The 21,573-nt window shown below is 37.3% G+C and overlaps 1 protein-coding gene across 1 annotated transcript in view; it reads right to left on the bottom strand.

Annotated features, from left to right (window-relative positions):
- Positions 1-679: 679 nt before the first annotated feature.
- Positions 680-21,573, bottom strand: part of LOC310898856 (uncharacterized protein) — a 301,549-nt gene continuing 280,655 nt past the window's right edge. The window contains exons 11-16 of the mRNA XM_083834434.1: positions 20,053-20,874; positions 19,491-19,656; positions 13,572-13,692; positions 10,530-10,643; positions 8,372-9,257; positions 680-796 (exon numbers count right to left, since the gene is read on the bottom strand). Coding sequence (XP_083690560.1) covers positions 9,227-9,257; positions 10,530-10,643; positions 13,572-13,692; positions 19,491-19,539 — 315 coding nt within the window. The 5' untranslated portion in view covers positions 19,540-19,656; positions 20,053-20,874 and the 3' untranslated portion in view covers positions 680-796; positions 8,372-9,226. The remainder of the gene's footprint in view (positions 797-8,371; positions 9,258-10,529; positions 10,644-13,571; positions 13,693-19,490; positions 19,657-20,052; positions 20,875-21,573) is intronic.

The raw sequence follows: 21,573 nt of genomic DNA, 5'->3' as shown, positions 1-21,573 counted from the left end.
GGATCGTACCAGGAAGAGCAGCTGAGTTACTGACTTCAGTTTATAATGGTAAAGCATTTTGGCAATTGGATGAAACACTGCAGGACCCATGAAAGTGGCCCAATGTTATTGGCTGGTGATAACTTTCTCTTCAGAGATTGATTCTTTTTCATTATATTTCTGGCTGAGTGCAGGTGCACAAAATAATAGCCCAAGGCAGCAAACAGGAAGATGAAACTCAATAAAAACTGGGATAAGAAAGAAAAATTCATTTTTAGTTTATGTTAGTTGTTGCTACTGTGAACACAATGACAAGCTTTTATCACATAAGAGCAGAGAAAGTCAACATGTAAGGTTTGCTCTCTACTTTATGCAATATGTGAAGTATAATGTTTTCTAATATATATAAAACATACACACGTGTTATGGTGTGTTTGTGTGAAGGAACAACTGCTCTGGGCAGTCCAGCACACACTGCTCATCTGTCTCATGTGAGGTGGAGAGTCAAGCATTTGAGTTTTCTTAGACTCAATACTTGGACCATGCTTATAGCATTCAATGCAATAAAACGCCTCCGTAAGGACCAATGGTTGAAATATTAAACAAGAGATTAAGGTAATTCTGCAATAGAAAACATTTTTGGATGTCTGAGAGGGAGAATTTCCCCAACACAGCTCACTGCAAAAGGACCTGAGGAGTGCCAGACTGCTGGTCACACACATGTGATCCCACTGAAGCTCACTTCTTCATTACCCTCCAGTCTGCATTTTCTTTTATTAGAAGCATGTATTACTCCAAAAAGAACGAGGTCATCTGTCTGAAAAGCAAACCAAGAACTTTCTATTGCACTATGGATTACAGATAATTTTGGCAGAGCAGATTTTCTGTGGGCCTGGATGTAGATTTGAATTATATTTAAACACATTGACCTTCCTGGTCACAGATTTTATGATCTGTAGGCATGTGGGAGGCAAAAAGAAAGATGATACTGCAAATTTAAAGGCTTCCTAGAATCTATCCTTTCTTTCTCCCAGTTTCTGCAAAAAAACAAAAAACTCCCTACCCAAGTATATTATATACCTAAAATCCCCCCCTTCCTTATTATCATGTCAATAAATAATAATCTTTTAAAATTTTGAGATAACAATTAATTTCCCCTTTGAATGTAATTACACAGAATAGACATTTCCATGTGGAAGCTATTACAAGATTGTTAAAATTCCCTCTTATAATAGTATGTTGACATAGCTATAGTGCACCATCATGTATTGTACACCTTAACTTAGTAGTAGAATCAATCACATTTTTATATTGCAAACTGATTTATTATACTTCTAACTGTATGCTTTCTTATTCTACTAAGCAGTTTAATAAGCAAACAAAGAAAAGATTCACGATTTTTCCACAAGACAAAGAAATTTTCTTTAGCTACTAATTTTATTATTCCTTCTTGCATATTCCTTTTCCACATATTTAAGTAGTAAGCAATCTTGTCAAAAACTCATTACTTCTCATAGAAAGGAGTAATGCTGTATCCAAAATGGGAATAAAGCACATGCAATATTGCTGGAAGATGTTCTTCTGAATAAATTTTCTTATATGTTACTAAGAATTACAACAAAAAAATAGCAAACAAAAGTTAGATTTTTTAAATACAAATATCAATGCAAAATTATGAGAATTCATAGAAATGGCAGTGTTTCAGTGATACTACTGTTAGACTCAGTAACTATAACTTCTTTGTGAAGATAATATGCAACAATCCAAACTACTCTCAACAGAACTGGAAATCAGCTACCTAATAACGCTTCTGTAGCGTGCAAGAGCTAGCAAGCCACTGAAACCAGCTACAGCAAAGAAATGATATGGAGAAGTTAAATAAAAAACATGTATTGTGAAAAAATGCATTTTCCTTTGACTTGAGTTTCATAAGCAAGAAACTGTGATAACAATGTACAACTATTGTGTGTCTATGCATGCATAGAGAACATACTCTTGGTTGTTCAATGCCTTTTTTTTTGACAGTCTTTTAAATGCATTTCTTTTTCTACCTGTAGTCACATTTAGACACTTTTGACTGCACAACCAAGCTGAATAATGACAGAGAACTATCTAAACATGCTGGGAGCACTCTGCTTCATTTTGAGCCTCAATTTGCACCTGAATCATATCATTATTCAGCAATATCACACAGTGTACAAAACTCATGTTTAATATTGTGAATATCATTTAGAAATAAAAGGTAAGCAAGAAAACTTCAATGAAAGATAAAGAAAGGAAAAACAATTAACTTAATTTTTTTTCCCCAATATAACCTACCTTCATATATTAAAAGCTAACGTTATATTTAAAGTTGGCACAAAGGCATGGGGAAAAAAAAAAGACAAGGACAAATATTAATTCCTGTGGCAGATAGCAATAATGGAATTGCTATCTGGATCACTTGGCCTCATCAAAGCCACAGAAGAATTGAAGGGATGGATATAAGAAGGATAATTAGCTGCTGAAGGAACTGCATGAGGACAAGTAGGCCCCACGATACACCAGCAGGATTCCTGTCCTATACCTGGGTTTTGGGAGGGATTCAAACACCTGGCTCAGCTAACACCCTACAAAGGTGAAGACCTCACCAGATCCTCTCTCACAGCTGCCAGCACTATGCTGACATTTCAGATACCCTACATCTGTGGTGGTGCTAGACACCTACAGCAGGCCATTATACTAGTAGTGGCCTCTACCAAACAGTTCATGCACCTATATTATCCTAAACATTTGATAATTATCTGGAAGTCAACATTAAAATGTTACTGATGAAGAACTGTAGATGGCATTAGACTTGAGGGATTTGTTACTGAGAGACTGGTAAGCACTGAAAAGGTTGGAAAAGACACAGATCAGCTAGTCTTTGGGAACAACCATTTAGTATAACTTAAAAAAAAAAAAAAAAGTCAGCCATACATACACACTAGGTGGGTATTTTGGAAAGCAGTGATAAACAAGAATTTGAGAGCCCTGGGAAATAATAAGCAGAAGGTACTGATTTAACAGCCACAAATATTGTATGTGGAACATAAACTAGGATTTTTTTTTTAACATATTGAGAAGTTATGTTACTCTTTTAGATATCACTTGCATACATGTTTCTGTTCTCTTCTGTTTATGTGACCTGCCTTCTTGGTGAGTCTGAAACACCCCTCCAGAGATGTTACTGCTCGCTAGTTACATCCTTCACAGCCACCTATGTCACGACAAGTTTAATCTGAAAGTAACAGAAAGTGCCAGGTAGTTTGAGTTGTTGCAAATATTTTCATAATGATAAAACTGTTTTTCCTTTGCCAAGAAAAACCTGCTCTTCGTCCTCAGAATATTTAATAAGAAATGGCACTGAAATAAGATCAACCTTAGCTTGGGGCAATGGTGGGGAAAAAAACAGCCTCTGATTAGATTAACTTTTTGTGTCAGTCTCCTTTCTCTGGAATAGCCCATATTAAATCCCAAGATCCAAACACAATAGAATTTGTAGGTTTCAAGATGAATATCAACATATCACAGCTCAGGAATGTTTCTTATTGCATAGAAACTTCAGTTTGTGTCCAAGCTGTTCTAAAGCTCTGTGCAGACTCTCCTCTCACTCCTCTTAAATCACCTCCATGAATATGAAGTAGGCTATAGGATTAGAAAATCATTTCATCAGACTCCTTGGGCTGGAACAGAAGCTCCACTTGTCTGTAAGGTGTAAGTTATAAACACACTAATGAACCGGATTTGGCCAATATTTTGTTTGTTAATAGAACAAAACACTTCATCTATATTTCTATTAAAATATTCAACAAAATAATACTGAATATAAACTTTTGATGGACAAATTAAACAAATTTTCTAGATTTAATTAAACACTTTCAGAATTTAAGAAATGCACAAATATAAAATTAATTTGGCCCAATGAACAGAATGGACAAAATATACCATGAAGTATATTCATGAAGTACTTTCATGATGTACACATCACCTTTGTGGGAAATAGACCCATTTAAAGGTAGAATCTATAAATGCAGAGAAGTAATTGATATATATATTTAATACACTTGAAAGACATTTCAATTCTCTTTCACAAGTAATTTTCAAAATTTGCCAAAGTCAAACTGCAATCACAGTATCACAGTATCACAGATTTCTAGGTTGGAAGAGACCTCAAGATCATCGAGTCCAACCTTCGACCTAACACTAAGTACTCCACTAAACCATATCGCTAAGCTCTACATCTAAACGTCTTTTAAAGACCTCCAGGGATGGTGACTCCACCACCTCCCTGGGCAGCCTGTTCCAATGCTTAATAACCCTTTCGGTAAAGAAGTACTTCCTAACATCCAACCTAAAACTCCCCTGTCACAACTTTCGCCCATTCCCCCTTGTCCTGTCACCAGGCACGTAGGAGAACAGACCAACCCCCACCTCTCTACAGCCTCCTTTAAGGTAACTGTAGAGAGCGATAAGGTCGCCCCTGAGCCTCTTCTTCTCCAGGCTGAACAAGCCCAGCTCCCTCAGCCGCTCCTCGTAAGACTTGTTCTCCAGACCCCTCACCAGCTTGGTCGCCCTTCTCTGGACTCGCTCGAGCACGTCCATGTCCTTCCTGTAGCGAGGGGCCCAAAACTGAACACAGTACTCAAGGTGCGGCCTCACCAGAGCTGAGTACAGGAGCACAATCACTTCCCTAGACCTGCTGGCCACACTGCTTCTTATGCAGGCCAGGATGCTGTTGGCCTTCTTGGCCACCTGGGCACACTGCTGGCTCATATTCAGCCGACTATCAACCAATACTCCCAGGTCCTTCTCGGCCAGGCAGCTTTCCAGCCACTCATCTCCCAGCCTGTAGCTCTGCTTGGGGTTGTTGCGCCCCAGGTGAAGGACCCGGCACTTGGCCTTGTTGAACTTCATGCAGTTGACCTCAGCCCATCGCTCCAGCCTATCCAGATCCTCCTGCAGAGCTTCCTGCCCTCGAGCAGATCGACACACGCACTTAGCTTGGTGTCATCTGCAAACTTACTGAGGGTGCACTGGACGCCCTCATCCAGATCATCGATAAAGATATTAAAGAGGACCGGCCCCAGTACCGAGCCCTGGGGGACACCACTAGTGACCGGCCTCCAACCAGATTTGACTCCATTCACCACAACTCTCTGGGCCCGGCCATCCAGCCAGTTTCTAACCCAGCAAAGCGTACGCCAGTCCAAGCCCCGAGCAGCCAGTTTCTTGAGGAGAATGTTGTGGGGAACGGTGTCAAAAGCCTTACTGAGGTCAAGGTAAACCACATCCACAGCCTTTCCCTCATCCACCAAGCGCGTCACTTTGTCATAGAAGGAGATCAGGTTCGTCAAGCAGGACCTGCCTTTCATAAACCCATGCTGACTGGGCCTGATCGCCTGCTTGCCCTGCAAGTGCCGCGTGATGACCCTCAAGATAATCTGCTCCATGAGCTTTCCTGGCACTGAGGTCAAACTGACAGGCCTATAGTTTCCCGGGTCTGCCCTGCAGCCCTTCTTATAGATGGGCGTCACATTGGCTAGCCGCCAGTCAACTGGGACCTCCCCTGGTAGCCAGGACTGCCGATAAATGATGGAAAGCGGCTCGGCCAGCTCCTCCGCCAGTTCTTTCAGTACCCTCGGGTGCATCCCATCCGGCCCCATCGACTTGCGCACATCCAAGCTCCGTAGCAGGTCGCCAACCATTTCCTCATGGATAGCGAAGGCCACATCCTGCTCCCCATCCCCTTCCACCAGCTCAAGGCACTGGGTATCCAGAGAACAACCGGTATTGCCGCTAAAGACTGAGGCAAAGGCGGCATTAAGCACCTCAGCCTTTTCCTCATCCTTAGTAACTAGGTTTCCCCTCGCATCCAGTAAAGGATGGAGATTCTCCTTAGTCCTCCGTTTCGCGTTGATATATTTGTAAAAGGATTTTTTGTTGTCTTTAACGGCAGTAGCCAGGTTGAGCTCCAGATGAGCTTTGGCCTTTCTAATTTTCTCCCTGCACAGCCTCGCTACATCCTTGTAGTCCTCCTCAGTGGCCCGCCCTTTTTTCCAAAGATTATAAACCCTCTTTTTTCTGCTAAGCACAAGCCGCAACTCTCTGTTGAGCCAGGCCGGTCTTCTTCCACGCCGGCTCGTTGGAAACATACAGAACTAGAGTCTGGGTTTTCCTGTTACTAAAGTCCTCCAAAAACAGATGAGTTACTCTTCTAGGGAATAATTAGATTCTGACAAATTGAAGCTCCTAGGAGCTATACATGCCATTTTCCTACTTCTTGAAAATGAAAGCTACAATCAGAGCACTTAACCAATGAGTGCCAGAGTCTTCCTTGGACATAAAGTCTAAAATATACTGCAGCAAGAGCCTGCTAATCTGCCTTCAAGTTCACATTAGCTTCTTACTGTTACTTTCAATAAGTGAAAGTCATGGTGAAGGCTCCATAAAAATCAGATTTATGCAAGTTTAATAAGCCTCATTTCAAGTTATTTCTCAGATTTTCATGGTCTGGTTATCTTGGAAAGCATGTAGAAAAGAAAACAAAAATGCTCACAAACCCAGCATTCTTCCAGCAGCATGGAAAACAAAGGCAAAACAGTAATTTCCTCTACTGCGATGGAGAGAGAAGTCAACATTCTGTGTGGTGTGATGCCATGAAAACTAACATCATGGGGGAAACACTTCTTTGTCATATAGAAGCTCGACGTTGTATTAAGAGATAAGCTTTTAATTAAATTGGACTTCCTGAGAAGCTGTTAAAGACTATCTCAGTGCTATCCTGTTGACAGGGCCATCAATTGTGGCACTGACAGCAAGTGGGCCTATAGCTCAGAGCACTGAAGTATTTTCCATTTCCCCAGTATTAATTTCACAATCCAAATATGAACTCAGTTATATTATATGTAAAACCTATCACTCCGTTCCTGAATGAGACCATACAATTCATGTCAAAATTCAGTAATGCTGTACAACTAAAATCAGCACTCAGAGAGCATTGTAGTCAGAAGAGTGGAATCAGACTTTGCAGTTTAATATCATCAGCTTTTTACTTCAATAATTATTTAGTTAGTGAATTGAAATCGTCAATGTGCAAGTTATGACCAAGTGCCAGAAGCTACTATAGACCTGTCTAGAAAGTGTTACTGATAAAGAAAGGACTGTAAAAATCACGGCTAGACAGTAGAAAAGCTGTAGCTTGATCTTGCCTGGGAAGCTGCACTGCTGTAAATACTGAGATGCCTTAAGATTGGAAATCAATGATGAGTGTGGTACAGATCTAAACCTGTGAGAAAACAAATACCAGATATCCAAACAGAAAACAGCTCTACTGAGCTGTTCAGACTGGGGCTTGCAATTCTTTTCTTTGTGTTCCTAGTTTTTCTTTTGTTCTGTTTCAGCATTTATTGAGTAATTATCCTTTAACATCTGAGTACCTCAAGCTTATATATATTTCTTAAAATTTTGTCAACGTGCCTTCTTTATTGATATAAAACTATGGGAAATTACATTACATGTAGTTAGGAGCCATAATAATACTCATCTAATGCACTGTATAAGCTGTTTTTCTTCTCAAAGCCTACACACTTCCTTTGTTTCCCTTTGTTTGCTGCTGTTTACTGCTATTTGCTGCTTCTGGTTTTATTTGGATTAAAATTTCTTTAGAAAACAGACAGCATCCCTGTCTACGTTTGTTTATACTCTGATACAAACAGCAGAACAAAATAAAAAGTTATCTCCTATAAACATGAAGAGTGAAAGATTTTTTATGCTTATTTATTCTTTCTTCCAAAAGGAATGCTTGAATTTTTAAAGACTCAACAATAAATAATTTTGGATTTTGTGTTTCCAGATACTTATTTCACCTTCTTTTCTCTCCCAATCTCAGGCAGTCAGCTAAATGAACTTCACTCAGAAGTGCCTGATTCAAGACACAAACAGACCCTACTCCATTGTGTCATACCACAGCGTCCACTTCCAACACAGGTTCATGCTTCCTCCCCTCATGGAAGCTATGTCTTCTTTTCAGTATGCTTTTCTAGTGAAACAAGCCTCAGGAGATAACAATGGAAATACCTTAGCTTTCTTTGGCACATACAAGCCTTTGATGGTTAAAAGATTCAGTAAGATCAAAGTATACACACCCCATTATTTTACTTTTCTGGATTCATTTTATATCATTTGCTCCATCTATACTACCTCTTTCCATGACTGGTGCACAGAAAATGTATTGCCTTCTTTTTTACTCATAATGTTCTAATGCCACTATGGCCTCATTCAATTTACTCCTTAAATAATTTTTGTAAGACCCAACTGTTGTTCCCTCTGTTAGAAAAACGGATATTGTCATACAAATTAGTGTATGACTCACTGTGAGCAACGAGTCTATTGACCACATAGGTTGCCAGGCATTCTTAGATAATAGATGGTTTAAATCGCTTCTCACTCCTTTGACTTTAGAGAACATGGTTGTCATGACATAAGTTGACTTCATAGCAAATGATCTGAAAACAAAGCCACAGAAAAGAAGTAATAACTCTAGTGTTATACAGGAAGTATTCATACGGTAGTTCTGAGGTCCCTCAACTCCAGGCCAATGTCTTAATCACTCATTCCTTCCTTCCAGGAGATGGCTTAGAAAACAAATATGGTAAAGAAAATTAAAAAGTTTTTTGAAATGCAACTAACAAGTCAGAGCCAACGAATATAACTTTACCTTCAATCTTTCCCAAAGATCCCTGTCAAAATATATTTTTCTTTTTGAAGATCACCAAATCTAGAATTTTTGGTGTTATCTAAAATATTTGCAAGTTGTAAGTGCTGCATGTAGGAAGATAGCAAATGGTGCTTATTCATGCTGCATTTTTGCTAGGACACTGTGCACAAACCAGATGCAGTTTTTCTTGCTCGCTAATTCTACTGAAACATAAAATGGTAAAAAGAATACATCTTTTAAGTACAATGTCTTTAAGCAAATGCCAATTGTTTTAACAGACAGTAATTAAGTATCGTTACATTTTTACTAGATTTAAGGTTTCTCTCAAATCTTACTTGCTTATTTCTCTTATTTGAAACAGAAATGGTTTGACAATTTGTGCTTCTAAATTAGTCATGATTATCACTCAATATGTTCACTTAGGACTTTTTTGTTTAAATGGTAATCCATGAGGGTTCTCAAACTGGAATCATATCCATTACAGACGTGTGTCCTGTGTGTGTTCTCCAACTAGAGATTAACAATCACTGGCATGGGCTTCCTGAAATAAAGAAAATAGATATTGATTAAATGATTGAAAATTTAAATCTAGACCAAGAATTAGACAACATAGTCATTTCCATACTCCCCCCCCCCAGTTCTTGGTTTGCAAGAAATTAACTTAAGGATGGTAGTTTCTTTTTCACACAGTGATTTGATTTCATCTTATTCATATGTCTAGAATACATTCCTATAATTTTTCATAGCTTGCATAAGGAAACCATTCTTCTATTAAAACACTACAAAGTGGTTTCCAAATACATTTAAGGCTTTAACTTTTACTGTACTCTTCTTGATTTCCAAACATAATTTTATTTCACAGTACATTAATTTCTATTACACACTTTTGTACTTTATCACTAACACCCCTTCATTATTTCAATAAATGAAACTAAATATAGTGTTGGCTGTTTGGCTCCATGCTTCAGTGATCTCACCATGCTTCAGACAGCTGTAGGACAATCAAATAAATGAATGCAACACGCCATTGTTTTAATTATATTTATTGATTCAAGGGTCTTTAAATCCTTTTTTTTTTTTTATTGAACAATAATGTATTTATGTCTATAAATTGATTAATGGATTGTCATCTTTATCACGCAATAACCAAATCTACAGCTGATTAAGTAATGTGATTCTTGTAGAAATTAGCTAAATTATATATGCCAAACACATCACATTCCCCATTTAACAGAAGAAGCCGCTTGCCAGGAAATCTTTTTATCATTAGCCCTTCTCAAGTGTAATACAGCTGTTAACGAAGGAGCAGGACACTTCAAAGAGGCAACATTTCAAAATGCAGCTGAGCATCCTACATAGGCATCACGTTCCGATATATGCAGTGCCCTTCAGATGTTGTTCAGAGTATATTACATTACACCAGTTAGTGGACAAGTTTATTTTTATTTTTTTCCTCAAATACATAATCTCTTAACACAATTTGAAATAATGAAGATTTGATTTACAGTATATTAAAAACATACGCTCACTTACAGTGAGCTTGTAATTCCTTCATATGTTATGACTAATTTCTGCACATAAGAGTAACCGCTTACCAATGTGAGCAGGAGATGTGAGAAACTTATCTCCTCACTACCAGAGTAGCTCATGCTAAGAGCTCAATGAAACTTGCTCTGCCCTCAAGAAATCAGAATATGCAACGTTCCCAAGAACTGATAAGATCCCTTTCTGCTTCTCAAGTGATTTCTGCTTTTCTCCTACGCGCTGACCTCTTTAGATGGTAAGCTGTCTGCCATTACTGCATCTCACCTACCTCTTCAGGAAGAAAACAATGTTTTCCTCTTGATGGAAGTCTTCATGGAAGTCAACAGAGTCATTAAAGGCCACCCAAGGAGAGAGCACAGGTGATGGAGTCTCTGGGGCAATCCTATTGTTCAAGGCAGCATTTTAAACTCCAAATTTCTAGCTTTCCATTTCGTGGGTTTTAGAGCAACATTTTGTCAGTTTTGAGTAAGCTCTGGTGGAACAGTGATTGAAACTTTAAGATTTCCTTCTCAAAAATAATATACTTATGTCCATAATCAATGAATTGTCAATTTTGTCAAATAACCACATCTGTTACTGGCTATTTAATGTGTTTCTTGTGTTAATCAGCCAAATTGCACATGCTTCTAACGCGTTTGCTTATCAACTACACAAACCATGGCATACACCAAAATGTCCAATATATATCCCACAATGCAGTTCATGCTGGTCCATAAAAAAAAAAAAAACTGAACTTGATTCAAAATTTTTATAGTAAACATATATTATGTAAATTTTGGAGGAATTAATAAATATACATACACAACCGCACTGTTCCAGAGGGGACACACTGAAAAATTCTCTCTCTAGAGGATACAAGAATATTTAATTTTTGTTTAGAGGACCCTCCATGTGTTTCTCAACTAGTGTCATTGTGCATAGCAGATTCTGGCTGGAGGGCACTGCTGATTCCACTGGTATAACTTAAGGAACGCAAAGACAATGCTAACTTTCACAACAAGATTCTGCATTAGGCTTCACTCAGGCACAGAAATATCAAAGGTTTTGGTTTTGTTTTTTGTTAAGACAACAGATATTTTAGGAAACCAAACTAAAAAGGAAATGTTGTCACTGACTGACATAGACACACAGAAGGAACAAACAGAAAAGGACAATAGTGTCCTCTTGGATGAAGAGAGCAGAGTGCTTATATCCTAGGGAGGGGAAAAAAAAAAAGAGAGAGAGAGATACCCATAGACAGTATGTGAGGTACTTAGAAGAACAGCTCACAGCTCAAAGGTGGCTTTGAAAGCATAGCTCAATCTAAAAATAGAGATAGGTATTGTATATTAATCAGCAAAAGCATGAGTTGTTCCAGATTGACAGCTCATCAGAGGGTATTAATTTGTAACCTAAGATAGAACTGATAAATGATGCTGCAGAAAGTAAAAAGTGATACACTGACATCTTAAATTTACCAAAGAACATACAGGAACTCCTTCTGGCCAATTTTCATTGTATATTTTGTGCTGTCCATAACTCATAAACCTCATACTCACTGACATTGAAAATAGGATTTTTGGAAAGCTATTTTGGAGTTTTTATAACTGTGTTGGCACAGTTACCAGACACACTGCAGTTTCCTATAATTTCACCTATATTATTAACCAGATCTAATGCTAATATGCCAGTAACATTGGAAGTGGAAAGTAAATTCAAGGCTGTTTTGTTTGCACTGAAATTACTTTTGACCACAGAAAACAAACTAAGCATCATAAGAAATTTCATACGGATGTTCTTTCAGAAAATGTAAATGAAGAAGGAAATTAGACTGTATACTACATCAATAATAACAATAAAAGGTAGAGTCCCATCTCTGAAATTCATGCTTTCAGATTAGCAGTCATACATACCACAGAGGGAGAAGGTCTTATCTGAAGGTCTTATCTCAGGCTCTTATCAGAGCCTGAGAGAGAACAGCATTTTTATAAGGCTGGTAGTGAAGAAGTAAGGTTGCATCTCTCACTTACATGTCCAGTAATATATGAAGAACTCTGCTGAGCAAAGCTGTAGGTTAACATAAACTATTCATTCAGTAAACACTTCTGCCTCAGCCAATACTGTTGTTCACATTGTAGTATTACGGCAGGTTAGAATTTGTGTTTTGTGTAACTAGACGGTCTCCCGGATAATGCTTCCATTTTAATGTATCCATATAAGAAAATATAATGCAACTCTCAGCCACAGTGTGTAGTTCTGACTCTGCCACCAAGAGGGAATTCAGTACTTCTGCAACCATGCAGTTTGCCAAATTCATGACAGTTTATTCTTACAGACTGTTGGGTTTCATCATTTTAGAAAGTTAAGGTGAAGTGAACTTGAACATGAATAACTGTAGACTTACTTTAGGCACTGAATAGACTTGGCTAGTCAAATCAGACAAAATCACAGAATATTAACTTGAGCATTTTCTTCATTCATAAAATGTAATTATTTGAGCAATTCCTTCTTGGAATGAAAAACAAAACAAAACCAAACCACCAGGAAAGGACAATGGCCAATACTTAAACTCTATGGAGAACTCTTAGGAGAGTATAGATATTTCTCTGAAAAAAAATTATTTCAAGATCTGAATTTTGTAAGACTTGAAAGATGAGTCTATATCTATGCTATAATTGTTTCCATAGGTCTTTCTTATCGATGAAACAATAATTGCTGAAATTCAGAGAAAGGGGCAACTCTGTTTTATAAAGTCAATTCAAGACAAATTTTAATATACATGATTCCTTGGTTTGACTCAGTTCTCTTTGAAATCTCTCCCTATCTACTTTTTGAAACAATGATACTGGTCTGAAAGCATGAAGCAATAGTTGGGCAATTAATGAATGCAGTAAACACACTCTGTGTGTCCGAAGTATTACATTCCCACTACCCCTTAGATGTTTTATAATACCACATGAAAATGAAAGAATATCCACTAATGATATTTAATTGGCTGTTCAGTACACACATCAAGCCTCCCCCAATCCTCTTTTTTTTTTTTTTTTTTTTTTTTTTTAACTTTCTAGATAAATTTCCGCTGGATATTTTGAATGGTCATATCACGTAGAAATTGCTTCTTTTTCATTTTCTACTATTAAGATTTTAGGCTTTGATGTGTTTTTCCTTTGAAATATCTTTATTGTGTAGGTTGTTTTTTTTTGGGGGGGGGGATGTTTTTAAGTCAAAACATCTCATAGTCAAATCGACATTTTTTCCTTGAAACAACATAAAAATTGTAAGTATAATTGTAATGCATTTTTTATGCAAAGAGCAAATTAAATAAACTTACCAGTTACTCAAGCTGTTGATCTTAAAAACTGCATATTTGATGGGTAACAAGCTCCTGGAAGATTCCCAGTTAGTTTCTCCCATAGTAAATCTTCTTAAGAAACTATGCACTGTTAATTTATCTAGGAAAAGAATATAACATATAACAGTAACCCTACAAAAAATCTTCTCACTTTCACTGTGAAACAGCAAGAAGTAGTAAAATACATATCTGATGTGTTTTCACCCATACAACACTTAGGAACATAGCTGTACTAACAGTAAGTTTGTCTCAGTGACTTGTAACGTATTGAAGTTCTTACTCAGTACGTGATTCATATTCATATACAACCAATTCTACACAAACAGCTAGGTCTTGCAGCAGTGTTCATTTGTATTTGTTTTAAAAGGCAATGATTCATAATTATTCAAATATTTCCTGGACTTCTCTCTAAAACTAATGCATGTAAGTGCTACATACATCCCTCACAATCACATTTCTAACCACCTTTGTAGAGCATACTAGAGAGTCTTTGCAGCTGAGGTGGGCTGTTCCTGGCCAACATCTTAGTACCCACACAGCTGCTTACTCCCCTCCACCACAGGGACAGGGGAAGGAATAGGAAGAGCAAAAGTGAGAAAACTAGTAGGTCACAATAAATGCAGCTTAATAAGCAAAAGAAAGAAGGGGAAAAAAGTGATGTAAAGGCAATCTGTCACCATCTCCCATAAAAAGACTGATACTCAGTCAGTCTCTGAGCAAGTTACCTTGGCAAGGAAAAAAAAACAACACCCACAGTTTTTATTGCTGAGCACAATATTATTATATGATATGGGATATACCTTTGGCCAGTTCAGGTTAGCTGTCCTGGCTGCATTCCCTCAAAACACCTTGCTCACCCCCAGCCTACCCACTGGTGAGGACAGAGGGCGACAAAGAGAAATCCTTGCTGCCATGCAAGACCTGTTCAGCAGTAGCCAAAGCACTGGTGTGCTACCAGGTCTGTTTTACACAAATCCAAAACACAGCGCCATACTGGCTACTGTGAGGAAAGTTAACTCCATTCCAGTCAGATCCAGCACAGCATTGCGTCTGAAGAATACGTGCCATCATATTTTCTGTGTTTCCCTGAAACTATTATACCTACTTTATGTTCTATTTTAAATACCACAATGTATTCTGAATTCCACATTCACCACCACCCCCCAGCTCACTATAAACTGGAAAATATGAATTGTATTTATACATCAACACAGCATGAAAAACTCTTAAAAAGTTATGAGCCAATGCTCAACTGCTGACTATAGGTTTTATGGTGAACTCCATAGTACAATTACTAGATTACTCACACCTAGTCCAGGAAAAAATATAAAAATAAAATTAAAAAAAAAAAAAAGAGGGCTCCTAAACATTCATTTGCAATAGGAAGAATAGTAGATCAAAACAAAGTTAGCAGCAACAGTACATTTTTGCATTATATACTGTGACATACAGAATATTAAAATAATTTCTGCCTTTGAACTAGCTGAAGCTGGTACGCTTTGTTTTTAATTAGACATACTATAGCATTCTGCTTCTGGTAGTGTTAAATAATCTTTAACATAACCTACTCCTGACTGCAAAGTGAATACAAATATGTTCCCTGCTAGGCACTAAACCAGCGTGGATTTTTCATAATGTTTTTCCAAAGAGATATGCAAGGATAGACAGAGAAAGGCAGGAGCAAACCAGGGCTTTTTGTATTTCAGTGAATGCTGAGCTTTCAATTCCAAAAGCAGAAATATATACTCTGAAAGGGCAACAGCTGCCTGAAGGGCCCCTCCATGCCTGACCGTTGGGAGCTGAGCTCTTGAGGAACAAACAGATCCTAGGCCAGCATGAGGGAGTAGAGGTGCCTGTCATTTCTGACCTGAGGACAGTGTGACCTACCCACAGACCCTGTCAGAGTCCTGTAAATACCCCCAGCATCTTTACTTTGGATACAAGAGTTACTGACGATGTTTTTCTTTTACATTTATTTTGTTAAACTGTTTCTATAGTTTGGAAGACAGATGGTGTTTACCACCTTTTTTTTTTTTTTCCTTCAGAAATGCCCATGTTCAAACAGTACTTTACTGAGCCAGTTTGAAAGGCAGATGCCAGATAAAAAGAAAAGTCATGTTTAGTCTCCCAGGTGGTCACTACCATTATATAGAAACATTTAAATTAAATAGCTTGGCAAATGTAGGAAGCATCTACCTATTTTACTCAGCCAGTGAAAAACCTGCAGCAGTAGTAGTACCCAGTATTCCTGTCATGTCACATCTCAAGTAAAAAGAATGAAAAATGACAAGAGTAGGCTAATGTGATCTCCCAGGCTGCTCTTCCTATTTCTTCTGATTTTTCCTTTGAATGGGATATCTGTTGGAGATTTTAATGTTCCTTCACTTTCTTTGAAACAAGAGTGAATCAGCCCAACAATAAAACAAACACAGAAAAGAAAAGGTCGAATTACAAGGCACATAGATTTAATTTAGATTTTAATTTAGATAAGATACTGATTATTTTCTCAGACACAGGACTTCATGATCCTCAATCCGAAGCAAAATGCATGAACAATTATAGACGTTCTAAACAAACAAATTCCACAGATTTCCAGAGAGGGCTTACAAAGCTTCTTGGTGTTGTTATTCTCTCTTTCATGGCAATGTTGTTAAAAACAATCCTGCTGACAAGGAAATGTGCTATGAATGAACAGAAAGATCTCTGCTTTGTCAAACATAATAGGTGCCCTCCAGGCTCTCCTTATTATAGAGGGAACCTCACAGTTTCTCAGTAATAATGACAATGAAAATATAGAATACTCACCATGTGAAAATATGAGATACTCCCCATATCTTGCACTTCCTAAATAGTTTATGAGACTTTTTGTTTGGAGCATGCTGCCAGTCAGTTAAACTCTTAGGACAGTTTACAGACTCTAGTCATTAATTCTCACAGTTACCAAAATCCCAATTTACCTGTTTTCTTGTGAGGTAGAAAATGGCTCTATTTTTGTAGGCAAGCAAAGGGATGCTGACGGTAAAGACTTTCACAGCTCCTGGAACTAGTCCCCAAAACACAGCCAGTGGATAAGGTGAATGGAAGAGGTCTCCTCCACCCCAAATGTTCTTTTTGCAGAGCTATTCATTTGAGAGGTCACAGAAATACAGTGACTACAGCAGCACAGAGACAGGTATGCTACATCTCTTCCCTCAAATTTGATAAGAAATGTAAAAAGGCACATTAACACGTAAAGCTCAAGCACCAACTTTCACATCTTTTCCCCATCCCACCTGCCCCAAACCCTGGAAAGGGCCTTTTTACTCCCAGAAGCCTGGTTATTATTTCAGTAACATTCAGCAGCCATGTCTTGGTTACTCAATATCTTAACAGTGTCTCATTAATCTCTCTTATATTCTCCAAGTCCTAAAGGGCTAACTGAAAATCTTCCTCCACCTATCCTGGAGTCCCATAGTCCTTTTAAATTACTCCATCTGCTGAAAAGATTCAAAGAAACTGTGATGAGTATAACTGCAAACAAGTACACACTATTCTTAAGAATAGTGCATCAAAGAAATACCATCGAATAGCACATTCCAGAAACAGAAATCGCCATTACTTCTTGGACTCCATTGTAAACAATGCACTGAAGAAACAAAAGAGAATGAGAAGACAGACAGCAGAGTCCTCACCCATAGCTCTTACTACCTAAGGAGTCCATAAAAATTGTATTACACTGCATCAAGGCTGAACGTGTCCTTTATACTTCCAGAGAGGCTTTGCTGCCTTTGAAGCTGAAGCTCTGCCTCAGATAAAACAATGAATCCACTTCTAACAGCTGAGCAAGGTAAATAATTTTATAAATTGCTTACAGAGATTTCAAGAACACTCTTCGGTTGTCTGGAAATGATTTTTTTCCAGGCTAAGTCAACATGTACTGGATTGATTCTATAGTTTGCGAGTATGTCTGCATACAATATATTTCCGTGTCAACAGTAGCATCATACCAATCTTAGGTGAATAAATATTGTCACAGAATGACTGATACATAATATATTTTGAAGACCTGGTCTTGGTTTCTTCATCAGTTACACTGTCATCATTTAAAGAGCTAAATCACATCATAGAAAGTTTATAGCATTATATGTAAATGTATTCTTACAATCTCAGCCTCATTATATAGTATTCTACTTCTGACCTGTCCCATGAAGCTGACTGGAAAACAGGAGATGGAAAAAAACAGTGCACACTGGGTGCTGGTCTTGATTTCTGTATAGGCACAAACATTTGTGACAAAATTCAAAATAGAGCAAAAGGAATTTGCATTTCTGATATAGAATAACTTAACCGAATATTCTGTTGTGTTGATGCTGCCGGTGCAATCACAAGAGCATGAAGGTATTAGCATAGTTGTAATAAGAGGTAACATCTTTCATAGAAAAAATCAGTACAAGAAAAAAAAAAGATGGAATTTTAGCAGATATCTTTCTTAAATCTGAAGTAGAAACCGTAAAACAAATAAAAGGCTGAGAATAAAACTAAGTTAATTATTTGAAACAATTAAGTAAATCAAAGTATACTGCAGTATCCCGACATCTCAGACACATAGTTGTTATTTTATCAAGCATGATACAAATGCTCTAGCTCAGATATTTCGAATTAACATATGAACCCATTTATATTTACTAATCTTAATTGCTTCTACATTATTTTTTGAATATCATTTTAAAATTCATTAAAAAAATAAAATTCATTTTAAAATGTTTATGACATTCACTATAGAAAAATAAAAAAACTGTAAACATTGTATTCTTAAAGTGTGAGTGATAATAATCATTAAAGTTTTATAAGATTGTACAGATACAACAAACATAGAGCCATTTAGCTGCACAGCATTGTAGTACTCATAATTTTTGGAAAGCCAACATAGGAAGATGCAGAAAAGGTTTATGATTTTTCCAAACATGAAGAAAGACATTGAAAAAAATATATTTTTATATTGAACTCTGTAAAATGTAAAAAAGAAAGAGGGAGTCATCTGAAATGACAGATGTTTATGCAGTGTCTGAGTCACTTTCTGTTTAGCTACTGATAAAAGACATTTCAAGTTAAGGATTTCCCTCCATTCTTTCAGGAAACACCTTAACTTTCGCATTTACATAAACATGAACTTTTCTGTGTGTTAATCAAAGTGTGCAGTTTCACCATTGCGAGCAATAGCTTAATGGGGTGGTGGGAAGCAGGGAAAGTGCAGGGGTCTCTATCTCTCCATTAGCTTGTCCTAAATGTAGAGAAAGTACCACAAAGAATGCCAAAACTTAAGTGGTTTTAAAGTTAATCCTTGGCAACATTTCTGAATCACTGTATTTAAGAAAAATGAATTACTGCATTTCTCCATGAAAGAACTGATCAAGACTGTTTTTCCCCCAGAAATAGGCATAAAATTCACACACACACTCACAAACCCAAACCCAACCAAAACAAAAACAAAAACCCAGCCTTAAGAACGCTTGAAATTAATTTGGGCCTCATTTAGTAACTTACATTATTTGCAAAACAAACACAAATGTACACATAAAAAATGTGTGGCAGTTATAATGTAATGAAAGTGTGATACTTAAGGAGATATATATATATTGAAATATTATATGAGTATGTTTTGAAAAACATGCATATACTGAAATACTGCTATAGTAGACAAGGTAGATAACAGCATGAGAGGAATGTTTCTGCTCCCTTATTTTGCCTTTCATGGTAGTGTATATCTCACAGTTGTCTGCTTTTTGGATTGACAGCTACAGAAGATGATCTGTAAGTATACTTGGCATGAGTTCTTAAAGTCTTGAAGACATTAACCTAAATATGAAATATTAAGCAGATCACAATTTAATCCTTTCCAATTAAAAGTGTAAGTCTCACCTGATATTTTCTTTCCTGGAATGATCATCATTTCATAAATTGAATCCATACAAAAACAATAGTGATACAAAAGCAATAGCGATCTAAAGGCTTGCTTTCCCTTTGGGGCAAAGGTATACTGTTCACCTCAAGGTGAATGTTGTGTTTTGAGCACTTTAAGTTCCTGTTGAAGACAGAGAGAATTGAAGTACTTCATGGAATTAAGGATCAAGAACCATATCACAGTTCTCCGTGGACCTGAGATGTAAAATTGATATCCTGACTGTTTGTGCCTGGATTTGAACACCTCCCCCCCTTTTTTTTTCCTTCCTGGATTACAGCATCTGACTTTTATGCTTCACATTCTGGCTATCACAGAGAGAACAGGAAACATGACATTTGTGTCAAGTCAGAAACTGTCCCAAAGATGGGCAGCAGCACAGAGTTGGTATTCCAGTTTGAGGCCATCTCCCATTTCAGATGATTGAGGACTCTAAAACAGTTCCTGCTGAGGGGAGTTTAAAAAAATAAAAATTAAAAAAAAAAAAAAGGCAAGAAAGAGACATACAAAACAGCTAATCTGCAAGATTCATACTCGAGTTGTATAGAAATGAATCAATGGTGGGGCTTGCCGTACCATACTGAAAAAAACTATTTCAACTGCACATACAGTATCTTGTCTCCATCTTCCAGAGGTGACATCTAAGCCAAAGAAAAACTGCAGCCATCTGTAAAGAGAGCAGGAACAAGTATTAGCACAAGTCTCAATCCCAGCTACAGCTACAATACTGTAATAAGATTTCCCTGAGAGCCAGGTTTGAAGCCGTATTTCCGTGGGGTCCTTGGTTCTCCACCATACCATAGAAATTCACAGAGTCCCAGCTCCATAAATTGAATTTTAAAAAGAAATAAAGAAAATAAATCACAATAAGTTTCTAATTCTCAAAGAGAGTCTGGGATTCTTGATGGGAATTGGCCAAACCGCTTGTGCCATGTTAAAAGAAGAATACCAAGTTTGCCTTACTCTGCCAATGGAGCCATTCAGTAAATGGACATGCAAAGAAGAATTTCAGCATAAAAATCCAACTCTTACACAGATGCTTATTTCAGATAATAGTGTAACTCTGAGAGAAACATATTCAAGTAAATACCTCCTCATTCTTCTGGAAATTCAATGTAGGCATCCTCCAACCAATGTGCTGGGATTTACCCATCTCACTCCTGGACTCTGTAGATTTTCACTCATTCCAGGGAAGTGTGGGTATGCAGATGAGTTTGTGAATACTACTCCTGAAATTGAACACTAGGCACAATAATGCTGCCCACGGTTCACCCACGTCCTTTTGTGGATAAAAACAGTTTGCAGAAATGTAGTTGTTTGTCTCAGGTAAAATATTGCCACGGTCTATAGAGAAAACATTTTCATAAGAAAAACTCAGAGGAAAGGAGGATGTCAAGAACAAAATTATCTGGAAATACTTTTGGATCCCTTCTCTGAGGCCTTCCTTAGTCCTAGGTGTTTCTCCTTTTTTGATAAAATAATGTTAGCATATACAGAGAAAAAAAAAATCTGCCTTTTCCCCCCATTTTTATCTTCTGGAAATAATGTTTGAGTTTACGAATCCCTGTTCTTCTTTCTAGTCTAAAGATTTAATCGAATATATGTTCAGAAAAGGTGACTGAAGGAACAAAAATGAAAGATCAGCAGTCCTATTCACTGTTCATTTTACACCATTCTCAGCTGAAGAAAGTTATTATCACCCTGGTAATATGTGAGATTAGTGTTAGGAAACATTTTAGGGTTGTAACCTCAATTCAGCCAGATTGAAGTTTTTAAAGTAAAGAGTATATTTTCAAAGAATTTGCGGGAAACAAGTTCACTCCAGAAAATGAAAATGAATTTTCACACTTCCATTAAGTTAGAGGTAATATACATCACATTCCTATCAGAATTTAACTTTCTTTTGTAAGTAAGTAAATATCTTCTACCTATGGGTTTATAAGAAGCAATGTTTGCTCATAAAAGGTAGGTGTTTACCTTATCCTACTTATGAAGTGAAGTAGAAAAAAATTGCCCTAAAGATGCGTCTGAAGCTCCTCGTGA

This window comes from Anser anser (genome assembly GCF_964211835.1).
Source record: "Anser anser genome assembly, chromosome: 4".
In the NCBI taxonomy this organism is placed as follows: Eukaryota; Metazoa; Chordata; class Aves; order Anseriformes; family Anatidae; genus Anser; species Anser anser.
This window is presented reverse-complemented; position numbering and strand designations above follow the sequence as displayed.